We start from the raw sequence: 23,215 nt of genomic DNA, 5'->3' as shown, positions 1-23,215 counted from the left end.
CATTTTCAGCAGAATTTCTTGTGTAGAATTAAACAAGCCAAGTTACAGGCATGAAAGCAAGCTGCCACAGAGGCTCACAGCCACAGAATGCTCCTACAGAGCTGCAGTACCACTGTTACAACATGAGCAAAATAAACTCTGACAAGCAACCATTTAGGGGGACAGAATACAAAAGAATTCCTTTTTTCCCTTCAATACCTACACTTATCAGGCAGTAGGTTCAAAGCCAGCCTGGGGGTGGTAAGAAAATACAGGTCTGTTTCCTTCAGGTCTGTTTGCTCCCTTCTGTTACCGAAAGAATGAAAAAAATGCAGTACCACTGTCAAAATTTTCCAGCTCTATTTTGGCACATCATCTCTCAAAGCCAGCCTGATCTAAAAATTTCAAGCATGTTTAACTCAAGAGCCCTTGAAAACATCTAATGCACAGGCTATTTATCATAAATTGAGGTGCTTATTTTTGGACTTCACCTTGAAACAGCAAAGAATGTCTGTTTTGTCAGTACCAGAAAAGTTTATAAATCCTGCCAAATGTATCAATATTATGTATTTCAATGGTATTCTACATACACTGGAGAGATATCCACAACTCTCTGCAAAATTCATTCAGCATTACAGATGTGCATACTTTGAACTCAATATGAAATCAGATCATGTTGGGAACCACTATGACTTGCCCTCTCTACATGAACAATTACTGGATTTAGCACTTTTAAGTAACTAGTGTGATTTCTAATGTCCTTTAACATGTGGGAAAAAAAAAGATAACTTATTTTTTATGTTTCTCCTTTGCCCATTCCACAATTCTGACACACACACAGTGATACCACTAACTGCAGCTTCACAACTACAGAGAATTTTGAAAAATCAGCAAACCTGCAAGAGACACCCTTTGTGGTGCTAAGTTTTATGCCTGAAAAGACAGAAATTTCACACTTTATCACTTGCCCCAAACATTGCTGTTATACAGAAATTCAAATTAATAGGTGCCATAGGTTCAATGGCAAAATGCATTCAGAATAGCCTTTCTACAGTCTTTGCCTTTTCACCATCTCAAACTTTTTCAAGCACTTTAAACAATCTCAGCCCACTGTGGTATCCTTTCAATGCCTTCAGCTAAACTGATAAGGCACCTTGCCAGCTACATGTATGGGATGCATCACTTAGTGCTGTTCAGATTTCTGACTTCAGACCACGCAACGCCAGCAGCCACCATCTCTTGCAGATCTCAAAGAAAAATAAAACCTTGGACTATGTGCTGTTTTTCCACAAAACTGATTGTGAGGCCTTGAATTCAAACCCAAAGTAGAAAGTCTAGGCATATGTAGAAAATAAACAAATGAAAAACAAAATCCTTATTTCTAGCACAGTTATTTGTGGATAAAGCTGACTTAACATGTCAAGAGTAATTGAAGTGAAAAAGTTAGCTTTGTGCTTAAAGGTTCACATACTGCTGTGAGAAAGAAGAAAAATAAAGGGAACTTCTTCAGACAAGCAAAGATCCTTAAAAAGAACTGCAGACAGCATACATGATTCTAGATGACTAATACTGCAACTCAGAAGAAACACTCAAATAAAAAAGAATCTCATGAATCAGGACAGTCTTTTTCAAGAAACATTTTAATGATGACAAAGTCACATCTGTGTCACCTCTAAGCTCCTCTGTCTCATTTTCTGTTTATCCTTGCAGAAGAACACAACATTGCAGACATCAGGTTTTTTAATTTTCCAAAGAGCAGAGACTGTTTTTAGTGAACTCATTTCAATAGCCTATCTGTCACACAGCCTGTGCATCTACTGCTACTCAAAAGAAAACAGAGGACAGGAAGAAGGGCACAGAATTCGACTTTGTCTTATAAATGTAGATAAAAACTGTCAGTGTAAACCAATTCAACTTAATTTTATATGACCAAAGAGCAATTTATGCTAGAAGATGGCACATAACTAGAGAAACTGCAGAACAAGCCCTGAAAATCAAAATGATCATTTTAAGCCTCCAGATCAAGGGCTCTGGTTTTCAGTGCGTGGATAGTTAAACTGCAGAGTAGCTTGTCAACTTATTTTCTACTTTGCAAACTTTGGAGTACAAGGAAAATAAGAACAAAGAGGAGAGGACAGCTAATTTTAGTATTTCTGGGCTAAAACAAAATAACAACAAAGAACTACCGAACCATGAAGCAGTTTTTCCAAGCTGCTGTTTCAGTTACAGTCTTTCTTTTCCCTAGTCAGTGCTGGAAAGAAGATGCCAGCTTCTACCCTATTAGAGTAATACAAGCACCTTATTTTATGCAGAGGGGCACAATGAGAGCTCTGAACTGCTTGCATAATGCTTCTATACATTTTGCTGCACTCAAAATGTGTATTATAGCTGACAGGGAAAAAACAGCAAGATTTCTTCAACTTCCTTCTCTCTCACTGGTTGCCCCTAGTAAGAAGCATCACTCCTGCAAACTGAACTTGAGTCTTGACTATTACATTTTAACAACTACCCTGAAAACTCATCCCTCTGACAGCTTATTACCACAGCACTGGACTGAAGCTTCATAAATCTCACAGTCTCAAGCATGTGTGGAAACAGTTTTGAGGATAAAACCAAGACCTTAGGATCACAGGATTATCCAGGGTCAAAGCAACCTCCAGAGGTTCAGTCCAACCTCCTGCTCCCAAGCAAATCAGCCATGAGATTTTTTTCTATTCCATAAGGCTCACATGGTACAACCTCCCCAGGCAGCGTGTTCCTCTGCTTGATTGTCCTCGTGGTGGAAAAAGTTTTCCTTACATTAAGTCCAAACCTCGTGTTTCTATTTGTGTCTTTTGTTTCTCCAAGTTCATCTTCTCGATGAACCTCCTTGTAGATACTGGCAGGCTGCTACTCTGTACCCTTGAAACTTTCTCTTCTCCCTGCTGAACAAACCTAGGAAGATTTTCATCATGAGATTTTCACCCATCAGTTTCAGTTAAGAGTAAACAAGGTACAGAGGCAGTTCCCTCCTCAAAACAACCCCCCAGACTTTCAGGTCTTAAATATGTGCTCTTCAAAGAAACTGTAAGCATCTCACAAGAGTGGGCTTTTGAACTCTGATTTTTCTAAGGAAATGTCCCTTTTCTGTGAGTATTTACTCAGAACAACCCATCATATGTTTTCAGCATCATCAATACTATTCTAGGGCTAAACAAAGTCTCCTGCAATTTAAGGATGAATGGATTGGGTTCAGTCACTGTTTCAAAATAAAGCAAACTGAGAACAGAGGGTGAACACTGACATTTCTCTCCTGAGTAGCAAATTACTGCAATATATTTGGGCAACCAAACAGAAAGCTAGAACAGAAAATGCTATGCTGCCTTCATATACAGCAGTATTAAAATATACTGGGTTCATAATATTGCTGTTAAAGTTCACTCTTCTCTAAGGATCTATGTGCTGTTACTCTGCAAACCTTCACAGGAATAAATTATGCTTTCCAAGCACTAAAAACACATTAACATGACATAGGGCATGGAAATTCAAACTTCAAATACTTACTGAATCCAGTAGATCATAAACCAAATCAGTATTAGAAAAAAGAAGATAGCTACATTAACTAAAATAAAGCTCTCTGAAATAATTAAGTGATTTTTCAGCCACTGTGATAACACATATTCCAATAGCTTAGATATGAGTGAAAGAGTAATTTAGACACAATTTCACTTTTAGTCATTTACTGGAACTCATAACCCTCAGGCCCAATTCCAGAAAATTTCTCAAATCCAATATAAAAAAACTTCAAGTCAGCCTGAGCAGCCTATACCATGCCACATGAACGGTAAGCTGCCACAAGATACACACAGCAATACAGCAGCACATTCTAAAACTGCCTTCATTTTTCAGTGCCCTTCTATTACTTTAAAGAAAAAAAGAGACTTGACCAGAAACATTAACTTCTCTCACCATTTCACTGACCGTGTTATTAGCCAGTTCATTCACTTGTCTCCCATCAGACACAAAGTTGGTATGCTTATTCTTGCTTATAAGTAAAGTGTTTAATTTCTTAAAAACACTTGCATGGCACTAAAATCTGTTACACTTAACATCTCCAGCTTTACCTTACTTGTCAAATCAATAGGCCTAATTAAGAATTTTCTGCATAGCTAAATCTAAAACTGAATGTATATCAAATGACAACTAGAATATTTTATCCAAAAACATTTTAGAAACTCAGTTGAAGGTACATCAGTCCTTTAAAGCTAAATTAAAAGCATGAGATTTCTTTTAAATAGGCCACATGAGACTGCAATCTTGCTCTTTGACTTTGGCATTAGAACCTGAAATTTTATGTTTTCAGGATTTTCAGAAAACAAGCTTTCCATACAGTTTTTTTAAACCCATCACAATTACCACAAGCCATTCAAGGAAAAGTTGCCTTAACACCATACTGAGCTTCTCACAGACGATCACTGTCATCACTACTTTAAATGAATCTCAGGTATACAATTTATGCCATCAGTTTTTGTGACAGCCACCAGAAACTGAGCACTCTTACAGTTGTAAAGCTGGTGGGCAAATCCTCTGCAATATCCATGCAGAGCTCCACTGACTTGAGTGCACCTCTCTGTATCAACACTGGACTTGATTCAGGAACTCCTGCTGCATTTTGGGTCTCCTGTCAAGAGTACTACAGAGCTGAGTGTTGTCTGCAAGAGAGTATCAATGGGTTCTACGCAAGAGATTTACTATGGAGAGTTATACTGCACATAGGAATGCTTGCTGGCTTTTACTCATGTCTTTCATGCTCCTCCATCCATCAGAAACCCAAGTGCTCTATTTAACCATGTGGGTTTTACCCCTCTTCCTTTTGCAGCTGTTTTCCTAAGATAAGTTCTGAACTGTGTTTTTGTTCTGAGCCAGCTCACCTGCAAAGATTGTCTGAGAACCCTGCCCACTGGGACATGACGCAGAGCAGAAGACAGGTACACAATGCTTTCTGATTTCAGCATGGCAGTGAGACAAGAGCAGCAGTACAAGCAGTACTTCGAACCTTCTAGATGGGAAGATGCAGTTGGGCTTACGCACACTCAGCTGACAAAATAATTTTGCAGTCAGGTAAATCCTCTGGTGCGCTCCTCCTGTTCCCTCAGGATCAGGAAGTTTGCCTTGTTATGACTGGCAACGTGCTGGTCTTCAAGTTTTCACACATCTCCATCCAGTTTGAAGGAGGAGGGTTCAAAGTGTCTTATAGAGGCAAAAAGATAAGAGGGGAACATTTGGGGGCTTTTCTTCGTGTAGCAGTGCTTTTACTTTGAGAAAGAGGCGGAGAATGTAACTATCGACCGCTACGTCTTATTCATTTCAGCGACTCTGGTAGCACAATCTGCCAGGGGAAGATGGGGAAAATGTACTGCTACATAGCCAGAGCAAGAAAAAGACTACTTAAGGATCAGGCAGGTCAGCTCTAAAAGTTTGACACAGATCCAGGGGAAATAAAAGTGATACTGCATCTCACCCCAAGGTACTGCCATTAGCTGAAAAAAAGGATGAGTAAGAAGCCATACCTTCAGGCTTCTATAGTACAGAAGTGTCTCCTTTCCAAAAGTAGGAGAATGTATAGCATAGTGTGTCCTGGAGACAGTGACTGGCAGGCCTGAATGCTATCCCCTGAAGCTCCAAACTCACTGTAGACCTTGAAGAGCTTTCAAATGCTAAGGACACCTGCTTACAGCCACATGAACCTCGGAGAAAGCCTTTTCTCCAATAAATAATGCACTGAAGTATCCAAAAGTTTATGGCCAAAGATACATTTTCAACAGAGGTAACAAAGCTGTCTCTGCAGACTGTCCCTCCCAGGTGCAGGTCCAGCACTATGACAAATGTGGACAATGTGACAGGCTCGTTTAGGTGTGCAGCTCTGGCTTCCCAGCAGGCACACCAGATGGCTCTCAGTAGGTCTACACAACAACAACTCTCTTGGGCAAGAGAGCAAGGGAAAAAAAACAGAGGAAAAAGCACAGCAGCAAAATACCTCACGAGGAAGCTCCAGCTAAGGCCTGTGTAATGATTACAGTCCTGCATGAGAGATCTTTGTCAAACAAATTATGAGTGAAAGCAAATTATCTGAAGTGTTAGGAGGTGCAGCTTGGACAAATGTAAAAACCACAGTTTTTCTAATACCAGTTCTCCAAAATGTAAGTAATCCTCTTCAATCATATCTAGGTGTATGTAAATTACATGTAACAACAGAAACACTTCTTACATCTCTGTCTTACCATGAACTGAATTAAAAATCTTGAAGTGAGTGACATTAAAATGGCCTCATTGAGGAACTAAGCTAGAATTCAGAGATTCCCTTTTGCTAGCTCAAACATAAAACTAATTTAGCTTCACTGTTCCAAGTGTTTTAATGGTTTTGATTCCTCTTCCCACTGAGTATCAGCCAAAATATAGCACTGAATAAGAGAGTTAGATGGAATCCAAATATGAGTATTATTTGGTACATTAAAAATTTCTCTTAATAAATGCAAAAGGATACAACCCAAGTGCATCACAATCATATTGATCTAACATGAATAAAAGTTTTTTGGACTTTGCTCCTGACTCCTTGAATTATCAAAATAGAGTGCTTAGCTCCATAATTACCAAAGAAGAGAATGTTTCTCTTGCAAACACAGGACTGCACATGCAGTCTCACTGAGTTGGAAGAGATGTTTCTGAAGTATGTTACCTGTTGCCAAAAAGATAATAGACAGGAGTATAATTTGAAATCCCTGTAGGAGCACAGGTTAACTAACAGAAGTTGTCAGTAAGTAAAGCAAAAGAGGAAGAGTGCGGGGGGGCGGGAATGGGCTGAAAGAGCAACCTGAAATGTATATTTAATTTCAGCAGAGGTACATCAGTAGTCCCTCACATACTTAGCATTACTAAATTTGAAGTCCTCTGATAAAATTATTTCATTTGAATTCTCTCTGGCATGGCATGGTGAGCATTAATGCAACATGAGTGAATAAATAGTCCTTTCTCACTGGCTTTCTGCCAATCTGAATGCAAAACAGAGGCCTCACACACAAAACCAGCCATCCTTGAAGACCCTGAATACCAGCAGTGCACTCCTGACTCATTTGGCTACAAGACATTGTAGATGCCTCCATATACCATGCAGAAAAGCAACACAGGACACTGTCCTCATTTGTTAAAGAGATGGGGATGGGGCATATTATCTCTCAAACATGAAAGACATTAACACCACATCAAATCCCATCTCATATTCCTGAACAGCTTGTCAGCCAAGTTAAAACATTTGTATCTTAAGATTATTAAACACCATCACTGTAATTCACAAATACTATCTCAATCTTTCCAAGTAAAAAGACACAGGTATTTTGCTTTTCATTCTCCTCCCGGCCGTCTGCATTTCAGAATTGCTGCGGCAAGGAAAACAAGAGACAGCAAATTCATCCTGTAAGACTTCATGCAAACAGAAGAACCAAGAGAGAGCCTTCTATTACTCTGTTCCAAGCACTTTCTCATTTTCTTAAGTTGCAAATCTCAACATTATGTTTTGTTTAGGAGATTTATGTCTAACATGTAAGCTGAACAAAAAAATCCTGAGAAAGTTATACAACTGACCATGTAAATGCATTTCTACAAGTCTCTACATTTTTCTTAGCCCCAATTCTGTGTGACAGAGGTCCCAGATAAAAATATTGAGTCGAATCAGCAGTATCAAAGAGGAAGAAGTCATAGGAATGTGCAGTAAAACTTTAAAAGTGACTGTCATTACAGATTTCCATTATCTCATTTGTTTAAGGTTACTTGGTAGAGTAACCATGAAATAATATTTTGTATTCTTTTAAAACAGAAGTAGGAATCAAAGCACAACAGGTGCCATGAAACAGCAAAAAGAAGATTGTGAATTTTTGGTTTCTGAAGACTGACAACATCCCCTCCCACCAGAACCTGTGACTTGCATTCCCAGTGAAAACATTAGATTCACTGTGAAACAAAAAAAAAAAAAAATCAGTCTGTGTGTTCTAAAGAACTTGGCATGCACTTTCAAAGTAATCCTTTCAGATATGGAAAATTCAAATTTTCAAAAGACAAGCTGACACCTACTAGCTGAAGATAAAATCACTGGTAATAAAACTTAGGCTCTCAAATACCCATATTTCCAGCACTGATAAGAATTGTTTTAATAAATGTTTTCCTTGCCCAATAATCCACTCAAGAAGATGAAACAAAGGGTAGGATCAAATAGAGGCTTCAGACTTGAATCAGTTCTTCATACATGTACTCAAGGCAGACCAGTAAAGGTGAAAAGATTGCCTTTTGCCAGCTGCTCTAAATGTAAGATGCTGAGACAGATTTGCCTCTGTAATGCTTGTAATGCTTTCTATCTCATTTCCTGTCCTTATTTTCTGGCAAAATTTTCAAAAAAAAATCTTGTAACTGTGCTCCCAAAAGTCACAAAGTTGGGATTTTTTTATAATCATAAACCACTTATTGTCTAAATGTTATAGATACAGAGCTGCTTATCCTAGAAGTGGGTGCTTCTTTTTTCATTTCAACTTCATTACCACAGTGAGCAATACATATTTAAAAAAATCAGGATGCCTTTACCTTTTCTTTGTAGTGGTTAAATTCTAAAAAAAAAAAAAAAAAAAAAGAAAAAAAGCAGTAGCAGATCAAGAAGTCAAAGAAAAAAAAAATCCATTCACTGTTTTCTACTTCTGGAGTTGTCTTTTGTGTGTTTGGGTCATAAACCCTTTCCCAAAAGTACCGAGGAAAAAGGATTTTCCTTCATCCACACATTAAAAAGAAAAAAGAACACACCACAAAAACCATGAGAAATCAAAATAGAGAGCCAGAGGAGATACAAGCAGGGAATAAATCCAAGAAGCAAAAATCATATCCTGTACTTGCATCAGAACACAAAACAACACAAAGTACAACACCTTGGCATACAGAAAAGCAATAAAGGAATTGCATAGTTATAAACACCACCAATGTATCTTGTCATAACACTTAATCAAATGTCAGACACTGTGTTATCGTTGTCTGATCTGTTAGCCATTGTTAAATGGCTTTCATCCCTTCTCCTCAGTATTCTCTTGTGAGGTCCAGCAGCACCTAGCTTTTTATTATTTAATTTTTTAAATTTTTCTTTCCATAGAAATGAACCACGGTCTGAGACTCCCAAGGCTTTAAATGGGATCACATTTTTGAGATCAGCCAACAGTGGAGGCTGCAGGAAAACCTTGACAATTTCAAAAAAATAAAAAAAGCTGGACAAAAGGGATTTCCACTGAAGCAACCACCAGTAAGAAATCTGGCTATTTAGTATTTGCTAATTTAACACTTAAGAGAACAACATTATGCCTAAAAACGTTCTGGAGAAACAAACACATCCTAAAAACTCCTTACTGCATCCTGATCTACTTGTTACCAAGGAAGGAATTGTTCACATTAGTTTTACACCTGGAAGGGGAAGGAGGAATTGTAAAAATGGGAGTTGAAGTGGCAAACTGTAGAAGGAGGCATTTTCAAAATCATACTTCTAAGGTAAGGACTATCATTTTTTTTCTCTCTGAGAACGAATTTTTTTTTTAATTCTTTTTAAAGGTTTTTATTTACTTTTGCTATGACAAAAAAAGAACCGCAAGGCATAGTTCTTTTTCAGTCTTTGCTGCCATCTGATTACACACGAAATCCACTGAATTTATGGAGACCTCGGCAATGAACTGCCAGGAGACCAAGAAAAAACTCTTAGGCAGGTTTTAAAACAGGAGACAGTTTAGCATTTTTGTCCTCACAGGACTAGATGAATCACGTTTACTTTTTCTTCCCTTCCCCCTCCTCCTTCCCCCAAAAAAGTTCTGTTGGTTGAATGCTGGGGCAAAGGCACAGACTGCATTAGACCATTTAAAAAACAGAGTCCAGAAGTAGCTTCTGCCTTTGGCACCTTCAGTTTAAATCGGAGAAAGGGAGAAGAGCCACTAGGTGGGAGGACACCAGGCCCCTGTCACTGAGCAGGCTTCCCAGGACAGCAGGCTTGGAAAGCTGTGCCACGGCACCACAGCAGAAACACAAATCCCCCTGCGCTGAATCTTTGATTAAGCAGTAGCTTTATAATAACTTGTAACCTGAGCGCAAAGGCCAGGAGGACTGGCAGGGCCCAGAGCTTGAGTGACTCGTTGGCAAGTGAAAGCTGGAAACATCAGGCAAATACAAACAAACGCCATCACAGGATGGGCACAACCCAGGTTCAAACCAAATCCAAACCCCCTAAATTAAGAGCAGGGAGAAGCAGTCTGCTTGCTGGCACTGCCTTGGTGAGTTTATGGCCCCACAGTGACAAGTGGGCTGGAAGGGACCAATATTACAACACAAGAAACAGGTAGTGCTGGCACCACTAAGCTCTGTCCCTTCTCATTCACCTGCAGTAACCTACCCAGTAATGCAGTATATTCTCTACCTACAGAATGCACACAGGCAGCATGCATTAAAGAGTAAACTTTGCAGCAGTAACATTCTTCTTAAGGAGACAGAAAAACAATGAACAACTAACAAAGTCACTTCCACTAATACTAAAAAGTAAACCATTAAAAAGACTGATCAAATTCCTGTGAGGGTATCTTAAATTATGTATTTCTCCTTGACTATTTTTCTATAAGATTCCAGTCTTACAGAACCTGCCAATAAAATTCATCAACACAACTGAAATAGGAAAGATAAGCAGCATTTACACCAGGAGTTTCTTGACCTAAAGTTCTGGGGTCAGCCAGGTAAAAAACAATTACTCTAACCTCAAATCATCATCATTTTGGCATTATTCTCCCATCCACTAAAGGAGGTATGGATGGGATTTCTTTGCAGAGAGCACTGCAAATTGATAGCTTTGTTCCAGTTCACTACAGTTTCTTATTGATTTTCTCTCGTTTTAGCCTGCATTGATTTGTTAATCCCTTCTCTGTAACAGTCCTAATGACAAATTGAGAATGAAAAACTGCATGCTTTAGGGCCTTTTCCACCAACCTCTAGCTTCAAACCATATTTTCACTTGAACTTGGAACACGTCCATGCACTTACCCTAGGTTAGATCTGATTCACCTTAAACTAGGTTGGGTGCATTTTACACTGAAACCTTTCTGTTCAGGCTTCTCATGGATGAACGAGGCAACCAAAATCACATCAGTGGGGCAGAACTGGAGTTCTGTCACTTCCAAGGCTGCTGCTCACAGAGACTGTCTCAAAACTAAGTACATTTTAAGTAATTTTGCAGCGCTGCCCATGGTTGATTAGCAGCATGCATCTGAAGGGCATTACTGAGCAATTATGGCACTGGCTGGTGCAAAGAAATCCTTCCAAGGAGCAGGATCACAAGTTGTCTCTATGTTCAGAGCAGCAGTCATGGTGCACTGTTACTAGAACAATCCATGCAGAAGGATGGGACGCAGCCAGTATTTTTAATTTAAGGAATATGGTATGAGCATGAAGAGATCAGAGAGTTACAAGGCAACTTAGGTTAGTAATTCTGCTACCAATAAGCTCATTAAATAGAGCTGCCAATTTGGTGTCATTGTTGGGGCCTCATTACCCACAGCTGATGCCTGTCTGCACAAGCCATGGCTACTGCTGCAAGTAGTTTTAGTCTCTTTTCATTTGCTGATACTTTCAGAGATTTCCAAGTGAGCTACTCATTTGGAATTCTAACTGCAACACACCACCAAATTGAAAATTAATTTATGACTTATGAAGACTGAGGCTTGCCCAGAGTCACATTTGTAACACCTCAGTCATCACATGCTGGGTGGGTCTCCACCTCCTGACTTTATCCCATGTCAGTCCTCTCCTACACCACCCCATCTGTCAGGAAATTGACCTTTCCTGGTCTCCCATACAGATTGCAGAGCAGCCTGGCCCTGGCTGCCTCCTCACTGCTGCAGTACAAGCCCAGCAGATCAGTTTGGTCATTTTGAACCAATCCTTATCTGCAAAAGTGATACTTGGAAAGCCTCTAGTGTGTACCCACACAGCATGTGCTCCCTGGCACGCAGAGGTAGCGTGGGAGTTCTCCTTTGCCATTGCCTTGGTGTGACTTTGGTTTCCCATCTCCCTCCATTCAATGCCAGCTGCAGGGAAACTGGCAGGGGTGGCAGGAAGGACAGTGCTGGGAACCAGTATCACCTCCTCTTTGCTTTCCAAAAATTACAGACCCAGAGCTGGTGAGCTAGGCTCTGCTCCTAACACACTGCTATTCTTAACTTGCAGAAATGACTTTGCTGTGCATGTTAAAGGTCTCTCTTCCCAGGCCATGAGATACTCTTTACAAACCACAGTCATGTCTTAATGGGATAAGAAAAGCACAGAGTAAGTGGGATGGCTACCTAGGCAAAAAGTGGCATTTGGGTTGCAGCAGTTTGGCACTGCTCTCAATTTTCTGCTTAGGAGAACAGCAGAGAAAACTGACTAAGCTAAGAAATAAATCCTCTTCCCTCATTGCCTGTGACATGACTGTGAACTCTCAATGTTCTTGCAGTGCTGCCAAGATTAGTGTTACTCTCCTACACAGGGCATGCAAAGCACACAAACACACCTAATCAAACACAGACTTGCTGCATTTTGTATGCAGACTGTAGTTTCCATCTTCTGTAACATCCTGTTCGGGTTTTTCCCCCTTAATAATAATTTTAACAATTTAGTTTCTTATTTTTATCCTTAATTGCAATTTGTCACTCACACAGTGAGCTGTACTTGGAACCCACTTCTCTGTGGCCTTTATTTTCCTTTATTGTCACTTGAAATTAATTGATAAGCCAAGAGCTTGATGCAAAAAATATTAAAGGGACCATCTTTATATTAAAATTTTCATCATTGCATCGCTAAAACAGAATAATAAAATCAATCAAGGAAAATTCAACAATGCCGTTTCTCAAAAGACATGGATCAAGACCAACTCACAAAAGATAGCAGTTCATAACTGGAAAAAAAACTCCAAACCAAAAAACTCACACACCAAAGTATTACTTGCTTAGCAAGTGAGAAACTACACATCACTTCAACTTTTTTTTTTTTGCATTTATCTCCTTCCCTAACACCCAAAGTGGGTTTTTTTAAGCAGCTTATTGGATCAGTTACTTCACACATATTCTCAAACTTTGAGCAGTAAAATCTGGTTTAGGAAAGTTCAACTTGTTTCTCTCCCACAAAAATATAAACCTCTCATTCTGAACATTCAAAATAAACCCACTTATGGTAGCCAGTCAAACAAATAATTATTTTAAAGCCACACACAGAGCATAGAGGTGATATATAATAATATTAGGTTATTTCTTTTGATGCCCCTTAAAACCTCAACTATAGGTTTACTTACAAAGAGGCCTCTAACGAATTTCCCTGTCAAGTCAAAAACAGTTGTCATTATTTTAAAAACAAAAGGTTCCATTTTCAATATTATTGTGACTATGTATTAAGGTAATAATGTGTATACATTAATCTATCAGTTATATAAGGAATTAATTGTCATCATACAGATACCTTAGATTTGTCTTGTAGGCAGCTGCTTAATAGTTTGCTACATGAACGGGGAAAAGGAAGAAAAACAAGAATATGCTAAAACCAAAGCTACCTTTCAAACACTAAAACAAAAATGACATCTTACTGCAACTGCACTGTAAAGAACAGCAATAAACTTTGACTGCAAAGTGCCAGGAGAACATGGGTATTTGTGATGTCATTCCCTGAAAGAAAAGAACCATACAGAGGATCCAAAGCAATCTGTATTGCACAGGATGAACCTGCACACTGGAGCCACGGGCCACAGCAGGATCAGGATAAACACAGTAGGCACATGTTGTCACCAGTCTATCAGTTATGTTCATTCCCTGATACAAGTGGTCCCTACATCCATCATCAAGATTCAAGTTGAGTGATGATTATTCTTTAATTTCCCAACTGAAATTTCAAAGATCCCTTCCCAGAAAGCTGTGATCTAGCACAGTTTGCCTTGAGTAGAAAAGGACACGGTGAAAACATGGTTCCATGTGAAGCCATCCATATCCAAAATAACTGAAGTCCTTCCTTCCATCCAGCTTAGCAAGAAACGTTCAGCACTGCACAGACACTTCTCACTTGTTTATTGCTGCAGCAAATGTTTGCTGCAATGTGAATGACATGCTGAACATACCACAAACAGTAGAACGATAGCTATTAAAGCCAAAAATATCAAACAGACTGGAAGAGCATTTTGACAAGGAGGAAACATTAAACCAGATCTTTGTAGCATTTGCTAAATAGAGAGACTCATCATATTTCGGGCCATTTGTGTTTAATTGTCCTTTCATCTGAAGAGCAGTGGATGAATGCACATCAGATGAGTCAGATGTTCTGAAGAGGTCCCATCAAGGACGCCCCACAACACAAGAGCACTGCCTGCAAAATGCCTCACACAACAACTTCTCAGTGCCTTGGCCTGTTCCATGTTGGTTAGGCACCAAAGCACTGAATAGAAAACAGCAAACAGACCTGCAGTGGCAAAATGCAAGAACTTTAAACACATCCAACACCAGGAACCTCCACACTTTTCAACCTGCCAGGAAAACACACTCAGATTAGTGGATAATTATCTAAAACCCAGCCTTTTTGTTCCTCCTTTGCTTCAGTTTAATGGAAAAAAAGTGCTCTTATTTCTCAAGGTCAATGTTTTCAGTTGAAGTCAAACTCACAATGGAATAGGTCACTCACAACACTTCAAAAATCAGGTTTTGAAGTGGCAGACACAGACATTATAGCAGTGTCAGTTCAAAGAAAGGAGAATCCCTGGTCTTTGGTGGAGAAAGTAGGCAGGCCATGGGCATGGAGACAAGGAGCAACACAGGAGGTTAAATCTGCTGTGCTGTCCTTGAGCTAAACCCATGTGTCTTTTATACTGTCCTCTAATCCTTAGATTAGTTTCTCCACTTTGGCTTTAACAATATTAACTGAAGTGCAGAGGCAATCAGCAGACCACGGCTTTGCCAAAAATTCAGTTGAATCATTAAAAGTGATTTATAAAAATAGACCATGAATAAAAATCATCAGTCCTAATCATCAAATGTTAAACTGTCTCTCCACACTACACACAAAAATTGGAATTGTTAATTCAAGGTAAACATGGAAAAGAGCTCATCTTCTCTATATTCCTTGCAATTCAGCTCTCAAATCTAATCACGTCTCCATATGATAACAAAAGGAAAAAGGGGTAGCTTGTGTGTTAACAAAGAGCAGCTCCTTCTACATAAACTACATACTGCAACTGAATGCATTTTCAAGTATAAATTCGAGATTTGGCATTATTTTGTAATCTTGAAGTGAAACAATTTAGGTCCTTATTTTCTGTTTTTCCTTTTTTCATCAACACAGCTCCTCCTAGGATGCAGATGATCCTCTTAACTCATCTTTATGCTGTTATCTCTGCAAAGAACAATGTCTCCTCCAGAACACTGCCATTGCTAATCACTCAAATCAGGTCCCTCACAGGTCTATACAGAGGGCAGCAGAATAAAGATGAGATTGTTGTTTCTCTTTCTTTTCAAAGAATCTATCTGAATACATCCTTTCACTTTCATGGATCACTTGTCTTGCCAAGGATAGGTTCCACTGTGCAAAAGCTGCAGCTGCCTTGGCTTTGTATTGTCCAAGAAACAGAACAATGTACTTGAGACACTGCATGCAGCACAGATGAAAAACAGCGTGAAGCAGCTTCAGAAATGGAGCTGTCTATACGTAACTAATGACAAAAAGTAGGGACCCCCGTGTCAAAATGAGGAAAGTTGCCTGAGACTCAGAGGAGTTAAGTGACTAAACATTAGGGCAGCATCATGGGTTCTGGGGCCTTAGACAGGGTCCCTCAGGATGGCATCCCTTCCCTCCAGTGTGTCATCCACACAGTACAGCTTTTGTGTGTCAGAAACTTGCTGAGGGTGCCCTCACTCCCACTGTCCTTGTCACTGACTAACAGCACTGGTCCCAATACCAGTGCCTCAGGAACACCACTCCCCACTGACCTCAACCCTGTGAGTGCAGAGATTGAGCCACGGAGTCACCCACACCTCAGATCCTCATCTCTTGGATTTAAAGACAGGATGTCATGTGGGAAAGTGTCAAATGCTTTGCACAGGTCCAGGTAGATGATGTCAGTTGCTCTTCCCTCATCCACCATTTCTGTAACCCCATCATAGAAGGCCACCAGATTTGTCAGGCTGGTGGCCAGATTTGCTGTGGTGAAGCCATGTTGGCTGTCCTCTCCACAATTTTCCACATACCTTAGCATAGTTTCCAGGAGGATCTGTTCCACAATCTTGCCAGGCACCCAGGTGCATCTGACCAATCTATAAGTTCTGCAGGTCTTCCTTATTTCCCTTTTTTAAAATCAGGGTTGTGTTTCCTTTTCCAGTGGGAACTTCACTAAACTGCCACAGCTTCTCAAGTATGATGGATGGTGGCCTAGCCAATTGCTCTGTCAGTTCCCTCAAGACCCATGGATATATCAGATCAGGTCCCATGGACTTGTGCACCTTCAGGTTCCTTAAATGGTCTCAAACCTGGTCTTCTCCAGGAGTAAGCAGTGCTTCAGTCCTTGTCCCTGCCTTTGCCCTCTGCAACGTGGGCCACATGGCTGGAGAAGTTTTGGGTTGGTTGACTGAAACTCTTCAGCCTTTTTTAGAACAAGGCAACTCTTTAGAAGTTTCACAGGTTCTCTTTAATATCTTGCTGAAGTTTAATGCCCTGGATGACTACACTCAGAGTGGCACCTGGATAGATCATTAATCTAATTTTAAGCCAACAAGGCTACACCTTAAACAAAGCCCACCTTCTGCCCGTTCCCCCATCTCTGCTTTCCTGAACACATCCTCTTCTTCACTCACCCTACAACTCAAACTGGAGACTTCTCAAGGAGCACAAGAGATCAAGAGTAAGCATAGTGGGCAGAAGTTCTCTATCAGTCATCAACCACATGTCTCAAACACATCACAAGTTTTTGTTCCTGCCCCCACAGTACTGGGAATTTCCACTCTTCTCAGCTGCAATACAAGCCAGCAGAACTGTTAATATGGCTGTGCAAGCCTCCCCCATGGATCAGAGGGACCACCAGTTGTGATTTTTGGGGTGCTGGTCTGGAGTTTCAGACAAAAGTAGTGCTACACCTGGGCAAAGTCCCACCCCCTCTGTTCAGCTGCACTGCAGGCACAACTTACACCTGCACACATTGATACCTGAGAGAACTTGGAATCTTTTGCTAAAGCTGATTCCACCAAGGAAAAAATCAGCTCCTCAATGCAAAAGCCTTTTAAAAGAAATAACTGAATGTTACTAATTTCTGAATTTACAGGAAGAGCAAGCAAGAGCTTGTGCTGCAGCATTTGAAAGGGCTTTGTTGGGAAACTGTTATGATTATTTTACTGCACAAAAAAAAAAAGGAAAAGAAAAAAAAGGAGGGGTGTGGAAATGGTTATTTTCTTCTTTACCTGAGATGCTCCATTTAGGCAAGGAACTGAAACAGGGGTGTTACACAGCTCCAAGCACTGTTCAGATGCTGTGCTCTGCTGCCCACTGGGAACCACCGCATGCCTTCCAAGCTGCCCGTAGTCCACTCTGCCCCAGGTGAACACCTTGCCAGCTTCTAAACACAAAACACATTTCAAGATTACTTATTCACCAAGTTCCTGAAACATATGGATGCCAATTCAAAACCAGAACTTTTTAATGCATCTTATCTACAGCTTCAAAAGCCTGGTGAAATCTTATTTCTGGGAACAGAACAAAAAAAAAAAAAAACATTAAAAACTAGCTCAAGATATGTTATCCTTCTGCGAAGCTACCCGTTCTTCATTAACTTGTTTTCTAGCAGAATAACATCTGGATGGTGGCCTGGGCTGTAAATAAACCATGTCAGTAAAGCTGCATAACCTGGATATTCTGCATACATTAAATACACTTTGGTTACACAAAGGACATATTTAAGGTTAATGGAAGCACAAACAAAACAGCTTATTCTGATACATAAAAGATTACTGAAAAGAGAATTATTTTCTATTCCCATTATTTGCCATAAACAATTCATTGCATGACCTGCATTTAACAGAGTTTTATGTTTTCATGATAGAAGTTACATTCTGTCACTAGTGTTAGCAAAGCTATAGTCCTCAGGAGACATCTGGTTAGTCAGGAGCACCAGCACAACTGCCATTAAGCATTGGAAATGCACTGGTTTGTTTTCACAGGAATCATACACTGGCCAAGGAAAGGCAACTTTAAATGAAATCAGCACTATATGGCTCATCCTTCTCTCCAAGGGTTATTATTCCAAGTGCACTGCTGCAAGACTGACACCCAAAACACCATTCTCCTGTACGGATAACATCCATAAACATCCTTCTTACCTTTGTTTCCTTTGAGTTTAAAAAAAAAAAAAAAAAACCACCAAAAATCATACAAAGTGTCAGCTTTATTTTCTTAATGAAGTGACAAGGTCCCTGCAGATAAGCCTGTCCCTTCTGGTCTTACAATTTAAAAAGCTATATACACACAGAAGAAGGTCAAGTCCTCAACTTGGTTTTAACTAGAAACATCAACCCACATTCCAGCCCAGAAAGAAACTTGCAATGACCTTGAGTTATGTACACACTTCAGCCAAGCCACAAACTGCTCTCCAGAGTTGAACTCAAGACATCACATTTAGAGACCAAAAGATGGATCTGGGGAAAATACCATCCAGTCCTGCAAGTCAGCTTGCACACACACACACCTCTCCCTGCCCCACAGAGGGGTCAGGTGCAGGGGGTATGGTCACACCCCACAAAGGTGACAACGGAGAGGTTTCTAAACAGATGCCAAAACACAAACCCTTGGAAATCCGAACACCTCCCTTTTCCTTAGGGTGCTGTTAAACTGTCTTGATAGGGACACGGGTGGACACTGCTGGTTTGTGGAGTTTGAGGTGATCATGCATTTTGTAAATGAACTGGAAACCTTAGTTCATATACAGGAGAAGCATAGGCATTTTCCTTGGAAATCTGCTGGCAGTGGTATCTTTCACTCCAATCACAGCAAGTTTTTCAGATGCATTCTCTCAGTTCACTGATAATGCTTCCCCTAAAATAATTAAGTGATAAAATTAGTTGTCCCTTCTCTCTCAAGGGCACAAAGCTTTTTTCCTTTGCAGCTTCCTCTCAGTTCAGGGAAAAGCTGAAAACAGTCACATACTGCATTCAATACAAGTGAGGTCTTTTAACACAGTAGCTATGTTTTGTTAGGTTAAAGGACAAAAATAAATTCCATTAAGAGAACTACTAGTGTATCTTAGATTAGGAAGACAGTTTGGGGTTTAAAAAACATGCCTGTCCTGAAGTTAGTATATTTACTTTGCAATTTACATAGATCTCTGCTAAAAATATCTGCAGCTGCAAAAATGTACATAACAAATTTAAATATAGAGTAAGCTTCAGGCTTTTACATCAGACCAGGTTACTGCACTTCTACAGAACCCTATTAGTGGACTGAGAAAGGATAGGCAGGCTGCTCTATTTTATATTAACTACAGGTACTGAAACTGAGTTTTATGAAATCTAAAGCCAGAAATAATTTTTGTAACATCCAGTTAGATCATTAATATACCACTGGCTCTCAAGCCCTACCCAGACATTGCTGTATTGATCCCAAGGACTATAGTTGAATTAAAGCATTTCAGCTCTCAGAAGCCAGAAGTATCAAGTGCCACAGGCAAAAACACCAGCAAGCTGCAAGGCCTCTGAAAAAGCAAACTCTGAATTGGTAATACAGACCCAGGTCCTCACACAGTCTACAGCACCAACTCTACACAAAGGCAACAAAGGTTTCTCTCAACTCAACCTTTTGGAGGAAAAATCTCCTTCCTCAAATGAATCTGGTGCTCTGTCTGGACGCAGACATGAACAAGACACACCAGCCACTCACAAAACAGAAATGAACCTTTGCACCATCCCACCAGGGCACTGCTCCAGTGCAACTGAAGACTGCAAGCATATGTGAAGGATTAAAACAGCAACAATGCTTAGCTACAACAAAACACTTGCCATCCACAGATTCTATTTTCTTTCACTGAGCAAGCCAGCAAAACCAAACAGAACCCTTAGCAGAATGTAAATTATTTCTGTAAAACATGAATGTAAAATGTTTCCAATTACAAACACAGACCATTGCAATTTAACTTTTTCTTTTTTGCTACAATAAGGGAAACAAGTTTCAGGTGGTTATTAGTACTCAAGCATGGAGAATATTAATTTAAAAATATTAAAGCCAGATAAATTAATTTTTGCTTTTAGGAAGAATTCCTTGAATGTCCAAAGATAAGTTCCTTCTCACTGCTCATCAATGCAGTTCTCAGTTCTTTTGAGACACATTCCTTCCCCAGACTTGTTCCTGTTTGCTGAGCATTCCCCATCCCATGCTCAAAATTGTGCTAATAGTCAATCATTTCTATTTTTCAGCCAAAAAACAACTGCCCAGGGATCCTTAAAAAAAAAAAAAAAAAAAAAAAAAAAAAAAAAAAACAAACAAAAAACCACACCTCAAAGTACATAAATCTGTCTTTTCTGTGAGAGAAACCAACAGAAGCTGATTAGCTGATTTAGATGTACCTTTTCAATGAAATACTGATTATACTTTCAGCAAACAAAAAAATCCCAGTCTCAAGTGGAAATTTCAGGCTGAGGCAAACACCAATGCATGGAAAATTCCGCCAAAGGTTAAAGTCTCGTCAAAATCCTAAGGAAAAGAAAGCACTGAGCTATGACAGAAAGCGTTGAGCAATTGTAATGGGAGGTATTGCTACTGTGCTGCTTATAAAATAGATGGTATTTTAAAATGTTCTAAGAATATTTGAGAAAAAGACATTAGTCATACAGAGTAAGGAGCTTGCAGGATGAATTACTTAAGAATGAAGGGTGATATAATGAGGAGTGTTGGTCTAATATTAGACTAGGACAGATTTTAATTAGAAATCAAGAAAACATACACAGTGATGAGTCAACTGGACAGAGTACATCAGCATGGAAGTGGCTGAGGCATCAGAAAATGTGATATTTCATACCAGACTCAGTGCAGGAAGAGGGCACACAAAAGGCAGGAGTTATTTCTACAACTTGTGTAGAAAGAAGGGTACAATATTGGAAAGCTTTTCCAGTTCTTCTAAGATACTAACAATGCTTCCTAAGACCTGGATCTTGCCATGTTCTGAGCATGGTGCCTCCAAAAGGCATTTCAATTCTTCTACTGTGAACATCCACATTGTCCCAGATGACATTATAGCAACATTTTTTTTTTTTTTCACCCGGCAAATGCTACATCAAATAAAGTCCAGAGGTTGAATAGCATTTGGAATTAAGGAGTAAGAGATATAAATTCATGCATCCTGTGTTATTCCAGCTTACAACCTGAATGAACTACACGGTACAGGAGCTCAGAAAGCTGGGAAAAAAAGACAAAGGAGAGAAGATTTTTAAGAAAAAGCTTTCTGACAGCTCCTTAAGTAAACAACACAAACAACAGTATGCTACATTGGTTGAGAGTCCACACGATCATGCAGATCTGGTTTGCTCGTGCTCTTTGAACTGTAAACACAGCAGTGTGCATCAGTGTACACACAGCAGCAAATCACCCAAAACACATGCTCACATCCTTCACAGAATACAGATGAAGGTACATACATATTCAAGGGCTTGAATACAAACCACTCTCTGAAAGGTTCCTCTGCATTTTCTTCACATCATCCTTGTGTCCTCATGTATAACAAAGCACAGACAGTTGAGAATGTCCTCAAAATTACAAGTTCATAGCCTTCAGAGTACTGCAAATCCAGCAACATTGCATAAAGCACTTCTAGTTGCTTCCTGCCTGACAGTGTAGCTTTTCCTGTGCTGTTTTATACTGCTACTGAGACTGTAGAGCATGTCATTTTTCCCCTTTTAGCATTTTTTTAATCAATCTGCTCAGCTACATAAGTGGAAAGAATTAGCAATAAAAAAAATAAGTACATTAGTTTTAAAAACAGGTTGGTTGTTTCTCAGTAAAACACAACAGACAAAGAGGCACATTAAAATTTACTTATTTTCACTAGACTCAGATTTATCTTTATATCAATTTTCCTGTTTTAAGATAATATCCTGCATTAGTGTTATCTCCTTGAAGTCTCTATTTGGTACCCAGGCAAGCTTTGAACTATCCTTCATAAATACTAGATGAAAGAGTTCATCTAGGCTATCTCAGTTCATGGCTGCATTAATGATTACTTTTCAAATGAACTCTGGATGTTCACACTGACTGCTTAATCTCAGGCTTGAAATATGAAGTTCTAAATAAAAAATTCCTAATGCCTCATTTCACATGAAAATTCACAGAAGCAGGCATTAAAAATTGACATTTAGAGGCTGCCTCTTGCCTCTTCCCTGCCCTACACAGAGTAACACTCCTCCCAAATCTACAGATCTCTGCTGTCCTTCAGAAAACCACTGATGTCCTTGACCCATTCTGAGAAACTTCCTCATCTACCTAGAAATAGCCCTTGTGCAGGGCAGCCTAACAGAAGAACATTCATCCATACATTCTTAATTCTTTCTTGGCTGAAGACAGCTTTAATTCAGCAGCTGGAAACCAGGCATCCCCACACCTGCACATGCTTTCCGTACAAGACAGGATAATCTGTCCTGACAAAGGTTTAAATGGCCCCCTGATCCTTTTAACACAGGATACCAGAGCTGTCCACATCTCTTCACACATCTTCTTCCCATGACCTCCTTACAAACTTCTGCAACTTCATATAATAGGGCACTCCTGAATTTTTTCCCAAATTCATTCATAACAGTCATTAAGAATGTATCACTAAAACACAAATCTATGCACAGTATTGAGGTCATGCCTCATCAGGGAAGTTCAAACAAAGCAGCAAAAGCATTTCAGGGCTGACAGCAACAGAAAACTAGAGCTATTTCCATTCCAGGCCACTTTCAGCCTTCTGCAGTCACAGGCTGCAATACACAGCTGGTTCAGAATAGTCCATAGAGCACTCACACATCAAGGTGCAGTTCACAAGGGTTTCCAAGCACTCAGTGAAGATATTTAAACCTGCAACAAAAGGCCACAAGTGCCACAGGAAAAGAACCATAGGGGCATCACCAGTCCTCCTCTAACAGCTAAGGATTTGCCAGTTAGAGCTCCTATACTCATCAAGTGGGCC

At 39.7% G+C, this 23,215-nt stretch overlaps 1 protein-coding gene across 7 annotated transcripts in view; it reads right to left on the bottom strand.

Annotated features, from left to right (window-relative positions):
* The window catches only part of SERGEF (secretion regulating guanine nucleotide exchange factor), a 140,942-nt gene that overhangs the window by 93,643 nt on the left and 24,084 nt on the right, over positions 1 to 23,215 (bottom strand). For 5 of the 7 annotated variants that reach the window (XR_011000210.1, XM_068194049.1, XM_068194047.1 and 2 more), the window contains exon 9: positions 17,472 to 17,626. Coding sequence is in view for 6 of the 7 variants with exons in the window: in XM_068194049.1 (XP_068050150.1) it covers positions 17,472 to 17,626 (155 nt within the window). In the remaining variant the exon portion in view is untranslated. Of the gene's footprint in view, positions 1 to 8,501; positions 8,610 to 15,228; positions 15,486 to 17,471; positions 17,627 to 23,215 lie in introns of those variants that run through there. The other 2 variants (XM_068194052.1, XM_068194051.1) reach the window with 2 other exon arrangements.

Source organism: Anomalospiza imberbis, chromosome 6 (assembly GCF_031753505.1).
Source record: "Anomalospiza imberbis isolate Cuckoo-Finch-1a 21T00152 chromosome 6, ASM3175350v1, whole genome shotgun sequence".
In the NCBI taxonomy this organism is placed as follows: domain Eukaryota; kingdom Metazoa; phylum Chordata; class Aves; order Passeriformes; family Viduidae; genus Anomalospiza; species Anomalospiza imberbis.
This window is presented reverse-complemented; position numbering and strand designations above follow the sequence as displayed.